We start from the raw sequence: 6,865 nt of genomic DNA, 5'->3' as shown, positions 1-6,865 counted from the left end.
CAGTCCTGTTGTCAACAAACCCATTATTAGCCAATTGACTGTGAAAAAGCCTACGACTTTAACACCTGTGTCGTTGACCACTAACATGGATACGGAGAGACCCAAGTCTTCACCCATGACAAATACACATAAAGGTTAGTTGGTCATACAATACAGTGATTCCACTTTTCCGGAAATTTACTGAATTCAAGAAATTAAGAAATGCCTGGTTTTATTCCAGAGCTGATATGGACATTTTTCAATCCGGTCCTGAGTCATTTAACCCCTCTTAATCACAAGCCAACAAAAGGCCATCATCCTTGAAGATTCCTCTGCACCTAAAAGGCAAAAGTAGCAAATATACAGCATATATGACGCACTGGATGTTCTTTGTCTCAATAATATTGAGAAAATCCAATGCATTTTTATCTGACTCGTCATTCACATGGATGGTGAAATCCCCTTAGATGTAAAGATTGTCTCTTGTTGACAGATTACTGAAATACTGTTCAAATTCTTTCAAAAACTGTCTTGTCATTGTTTTGTTTTTGTTAGATGGTGTTGGGCAATAAATAAGAGCAAATTTAAGTTTCATGTTTTTGTCTTTTAATTGACACTCGATGGTTTCGAAGGTCGTGGGCTTAGTTGTTACTTTTGTTTTCTGTAAGGCAATATTTTCCTTGTGAACTATCATTAACCCACCATCTTGTCGACCTTTTCGGATTTTCTTGGTCACATTGTACCCAGCAGGTTTTATTTTACTAATGATATAATCCCAATTTTCCTTTATTAGTCATGTCTCTGTTATGAATAATATGTCATAGTCGTCCAAAATATGTTCATAAACTAGAGTTGTCTTTTTATTACATACTAATCTGGAGTTAAATAAGCCACATTTCATAAGGTTTGACAACTTTGATTTTACTCTGTAAGTGGTTCTCACACAGACTGACACAGATTGTTCGTGGGTGTCCTCAGTTTCGTTACACGGCTCTGTGTTATCTCTCTTTATACAATTTCCCCTACAGGTTGTTTTTTTTTTACATTTCCCAATTGGATTCACTCGTCTGATGTCACGTCGCCTAACAACGGTGAGCAGTCTGGTTCTTAACAAAGAAAATGGGTACTTTTTATTCTTCATGCTGGCTAGAACTTTTCATATGTCATGTGATCAGAATGTATAAAAGTCAAAGTATGGTCATATATTTATAATGTTTTTCTCCTCTGTATACACTTTTTTGCTCGTCGGAGAAATATTTCATAAGGGCGTCTGCCATTGTTCCGATAGTTTAGAGCCAGTTACTAAGTCATTACGAGGGAAGTGGCTTCATGACTGTTGAAGTCTATTCGTGTCTGCTGTGTGAAATGCCAACTGTATCGGTGATTACATTTTGTTTGTTGTTTGTTTGAACACAGCTCCAGCTGCTATTATTACACACTGTTGATATTTCTAATGTTTTTAGATGTCGTTATTTACTCCCATGTCAGCTTCAGTTGGCTTTTGTCTTGAGATCACTATGGTCGTTATTGTTGCACAATGTTGTTATTTTTGGAAAGGCTATTTGTTTTGACATTGCTCCAAAGTGATTGATTTTAACACCTCTCACACAGTTTATTCTTGTTAACACAGGTGGTCATGATTCTGCAGGACAGCGTCTAGTCCGATTGCCGATACATATCTCAATATGTCTTTGTTCGTGACAGCCAGCTCTGGCTCGACTAAAACAGTTATGCTGTATACTTGTATTGTATTCAGATAATGACACAAGCATAAACAATGATGTGAACATAAGTCGATACCAGAATGTCAACTGACAAGGATGGTAAAAATTATCATGTTGAATAAAATCCATTAAAAAATTTGTTGATTAAAATATTTCATTATTTTGAATAGTTGTAAAAATTATATCACAAGATTCACGGAACCATGTCACACAGAGTGGAATAGAAATCCAATGTAGAAATAAATGTTAAATGATTTAAAATCACAAAACTTCACAAAAACAGCAAGAGCACAGTTACAGACGTCTGCCTGCTAGGCGTCTTCTTACACACGTTCTGTACATAATTTGGGGTCTGCTATAATTTAATAAAAATTAAAGTCACAAGATTCTTTATCTTCTTTGTATTGTTTTTGTGTCTATGTAGATGACAGGTGTGTCAAAGCGACCGAGGGGCAAGTCAGACATGAAACTCAACTGAAGTCACCTGAAACTGTGCAAAAGAACATCAACACATCTCAATCTACACTGCCAGAGGTCTCTTGTCCACCAGTGTCATTATCATCATCATTGAACACAACGACGAAAACAACAACTACATTGTCAAGTTTCCCTGTTGAGACAAAGGAATCGTCACTCCCCAAATTAGATGAGCAGAAAGATGCCGTACCGGTTTCTAAATACTGGGATAAGGAGGGGAGTGAAAATTTGAATTCTGAGAAAATTGCTTTGGGGTCATCAAGTCCGCGAGTGTCTCAGGACGATTTAGTCAATTTGTCAAATCAGAAGGGAAAACTTAGTAGTCCTGCTGGGACCTCTAAAACAACAGAGGTACAACAACTGGAGAAAAGTGATTCCGATTTCAGCAAAATAATGAAAGTTCCATCAAAGAGAGCAGAGGATTTTGATAAAAATAAAACAGTCAAATCATCACCGGACAGAGTGCCGGCTATGTCCGGCCCATCTGGTCAGGGCATTGTGGGTAAGAGTGGTGAAAAAGGAAATAGTAGTAGCGGTGGCAGCAGCTGGGAGAATGTCTTCTCTCAATATGTGAAAATTCGTACCGGCGTGGGTGGTTCTGGAAGTAAAAAGGTTGTGGAAAGTTTTGATGAGGGGAGAACATCTTCTCAGGGTGTCCGGAAGTTGTCGGGTCAAGGGATGGAGTCGGAGGGGAGTAAGAATATGGGTGGGGGGAGTAAAGACTTGGGTAGGGGTGGTAGAGATATTCTAGGTGGAGGAGAAAATAGTATGGGTGAAAGGAGTCGTACAGATATAGCTGGAGGGAGTAAGAACGTTGGTGGGGGGCGTAAGGACACGGATGTGGGCAACACAAGCTGGGAAAACGTCTTTTCTGACTTTTTACAAAGGCAGGAAGAAAAAGTAGGGTTAGGGGCAAAGGTTGGGTTAGGGGCAGGGTTGGGGAAAACTAGTGTGGATGGTGAGAGTGGGAAGAAGAAAATGAGTATGAAGGAACCAGTTGGTGGCAGACACACAAGTGATGATGAGGATGATGACGTTATTGTCATCAGTGATGCAGAATAAATGTGTAAGCTTACCCATTAAACAAAAAAATGAGTATAATAGCTTCAAAAAAGAATGTTTTGGGCTCAAAACCCTTCTTCAGCCAACAACAACAAACAATGAAAACGTTAAAACATTAAAAATAACAAAACAGATTGACTTCACGACGTCCCAGGTTTGAGAGGTTTTACTAAGTTGAGGGACATTTAAATTGATCGCTATTTGAAGGAACAGTTTTCTGGCCAAATTTTTATAAATTCATCTTTCTGAAGTACGACAGTTAACTGGTTAAATCAGTTTTGTAGGACTAGTAATATAGATTAGATTTTCAAAACGTTTTTTTTATTTTTATTTTTAAAATTTTTTTTTTTTTTGGGGGGGGGGGTTTGGTTGTTTTTTTTTTTTACATCTGGTTGTTATCATATGTTGTAATAAAAATGTTTTAAACTCTCCAAAAACATTTTTGTTTTGTTTTTAGTAAACTAGTAAAAAGCCCACAATTTCACAGGAAAGAGTACATTTTCATTTTTTATTTTATAGACCAATCCTATTGGTCGTTAATTTTTTTTTTTTTTTTTACCATCTTGTTTTAATCTTGGCCATTAACAGTGTTGTCTCTGTCGGAAAACAAAATTGCAGTATCGCTTAACAGCTGTCATGTCTCGTCCTATTTATTATGTATTGCTGTTGGCTAGGGAGCTCTTGTAAAGTGCTTTGAGCACGTTTATTGGATATTGCGCTATATAAATGATCAAGATTTTGAATGTCATCATCTTAAGTACATTATTTTAAAATACCTACTCCTAATTAAGTGCAATTTCTTTCAACGTGATGTGATCAAATCGATTTATGTGAGTAGGATGAGAGATGAAGCCTTTATGGCTCTCTTTCAATTTCTTTTCGTCATAGACAAAGAAATTAACGGTCAGGTACTCATTTATCACCTGCTTATAGTGAGAAAATATGAATAAAAAACATTTTCCAAGTACTCAACTTTGTGACGCGCCCCACAACGGGACTCAAATCTTGAGCTTAAATATAGATCAAAATCCACAAAACGTACTCAAATCACTTTACAAAGGGTCACTGACCAACAGCAACATGTGACATGTAGAACGAGATGTTAGGCGATATTAGTAATATTACAACGCTGGTAATAGCCGGGTACTCATTTTACACCTGATGTGTGTAAAGGGCCTTTTCCAACGACTCAACTATGTGCCAAACAAGGCTACAACCCAGGGCCTTCTGATTCCAAACCGAGTGTCATTTCACAAGACTATATAGCCGTACATACATATCATAAGTTGCGCGTCACAGGATTAGACCACAAAGCCACACATGGCATGGTGCCTAGAGGTTGGTGTGGGGGGGGGGGGGGATAGTTTATATTAAGATTATGGGAAGTTTTGTCCCTGATTATTTTATATGGGTACCGATAGCTCAGTTGGTAGCGCACTCGCTTAACATGCAAAAGGACCGAGGTCAATCCCAGGTGAAGTGGAGATTTTTTGCTGAACCCCCTGTCTACCCAGCAGCAAATGGGTAGCTAAGTCTGTTAGATCTGGTGGAAAGTACTTTGCGATAGACTATTGTCCTTTCCGAAGGGTAGTAAGCAGTGTGCTATTCAGAGTTCCTGCGGCCTCCTTAAATTCAAGTACTCCTTGAAAATTTGATTTTGATTTTACGGAGAAAATATCCTTGAAAACTCCTTGAATTTGGCAAGAACACCACTTCTATAACCACAACATTATCGTCAATATCACCACCAGTACAACAACCACCACATCATCATCACTACCATTATTACTACAGCCACAATAACAATACTACCATCTTCACTACTACCAAAAGAATACAGCAACCGCCACCACATCGTTATCAATACCACCACTACTACAACCACAACCACAAAAAATTTTTATTCTCTATTGTCTTCTGGCACTTTTCTACTCACTTCATATCTTGTTGTTACCAACATAAGTGCCTGCTCCACTCACTTTTCTGAATTAAAAATTCACCCCATACACCGGAGCATACTCAATGTCTCAATCGTTTCTATGTTATATGTTTGTGTTGAGAATATTGGCTATTAAGCTTAACTGCTGGTCAAAATACTTCGCGATGGTGGTGGGCGAACGAATCGGCGGTCCCAGAAGTGGGTGAGAGAGGGATCTAGAAATGACTTGGGTTTGAAATGAATATTTTTGTGTTCGTGGATAGCTCACACGGTAGAGCCACGCTCTCACCTGCCAGGCGGAGTTGTCGTACCAATAAGGTCGCAGGTTCAAACCCCACCCCGCCGCGGAAAAAATTTTTTATTCTCTATTGTCTTCTGGCACTTTTCTACTCACTTCATATCTTGTTGTTACCAACATAAGTGCCTGCTCCACTCACTTTTCTGAATTAAAAATTCACCCCATACACGGAGCATACTCAATGTCTCAATCGTTTCTATGTTATATGTTTGGTTGAGAATATTGGCTATTAAGCTTAACTGCTGGTCAAAATACTTCGCGATGGTGGTGGGCGAACGAATCGGCGGTCCCAGAAGTGGTGTGAGAGAGGGATCTAGAAATGACTTGGGTTTGAAACTGAATATTTTTGTGTTCGTGGATAGCTCACACGGTAGAGCCACGCTCTCACCTGCCAGGCGGAGTTGTCGTACCAATAAGGTCGCAGGTTCAAACCCCACCACCGCCGCGGAAAAAAATTTTTATTCTCTATTGTCTTCTGGCACTTTTCTACTCACTTCATATCTTGTTGTAACCACAACCACCACCATTTCATCATCATCATCACTGCACCACTACAACCTCCACTACCACCACATCATCACTACCACCACTACTATAACGTCTACTACCACCACATCTTCATTACTACCACCACTACTACAACTAACCACACATCACCATCCCTACCACCACATTACCATCCATATCACAACTACTACCATAACACCACCTCTATCACCACTACCACAACGACCACCACAGCCTACCACCACCACCACTACAACCACGGCTACATCATCATCATCACTACCACCACCACCACCGCCACTACATTATCATAATCACTACCAATTCATCGTCACCACTACTACTACAACCTCCAGTACCACCACATCATCATCCCTACCACCACTACTACAACCAGCACTACATCACCATCCCTACCACCACTTCTACAACAACCATCATATCATCATCACTACTACAATCACCATCCCTACCACCACTATTGCAACAACCACCACATCACCATCCCTACCACCACTACTCAGGGTGTCCAGCAAAGTCGTACATTCGTAAAATTGACCCCTTGGTCGTAAATAAATTTTCATCCATGGTCGTAAAAAGTCGTAAATTGAAGATTCAATGAATTGAAATTTTAAAAAGTTTATTGTAGAACTGAATCTGGCAGCACAAAATTACGAATGCAAAAAATGACGAGGCTTCATCTATTTTTTGAAAATCCTAGGCACCAGTCAGACATACAGTCTGACCATTGAAATGTCCCTTGGTGGTCATTTTGCTTCCCTACTGATGTTGGGAGACTCATCTGATCAAGCCTCCGGGGTGATCGGACCCCATGTGAACTCACCATAAGATTATACCATGGCTAACATCATCATGGAC

General features: G+C 39.5%; 1 protein-coding gene across 2 annotated transcripts in view; it reads left to right on the top strand.

The window, feature by feature from the left end:
- LOC144975074 (uncharacterized) overlaps window positions 1-3,679 on the top strand; it is a 94,022-nt gene extending 90,343 nt beyond the window's left edge. Inside the window, exons 29-30 of one of the 2 annotated variants that reach the window (XM_078918770.1) lie at window positions 1-134; window positions 2,128-3,679. The exon at window positions 1-134 is cut by the window's left edge and continues 32 nt beyond it. In XM_078918770.1, coding sequence (XP_078774896.1) covers window positions 1-134; window positions 2,128-3,242 — 1,249 coding nt within the window. In that variant the 3' untranslated portion in view covers window positions 3,243-3,679. The remainder of the gene's footprint in view (window positions 135-2,127) is intronic. The other variant, XM_078918769.1, reaches the window with a different exon arrangement.
- The last annotated feature ends 3,186 nt before the right edge of the window (window positions 3,680-6,865 follow it).

This window comes from Berghia stephanieae, chromosome 6 (genome assembly GCF_034508935.2).
Source record: "Berghia stephanieae isolate SIO BIC M18660-M18661 chromosome 6, UCSD_Bste_1.3, whole genome shotgun sequence".
Taxonomy (NCBI): Eukaryota; Metazoa; Mollusca; class Gastropoda; order Nudibranchia; family Aeolidiidae; genus Berghia; species Berghia stephanieae.
Note: the sequence above shows the minus strand (reverse complement) of the source record. Positions and strands in the feature narration are given on the sequence as shown.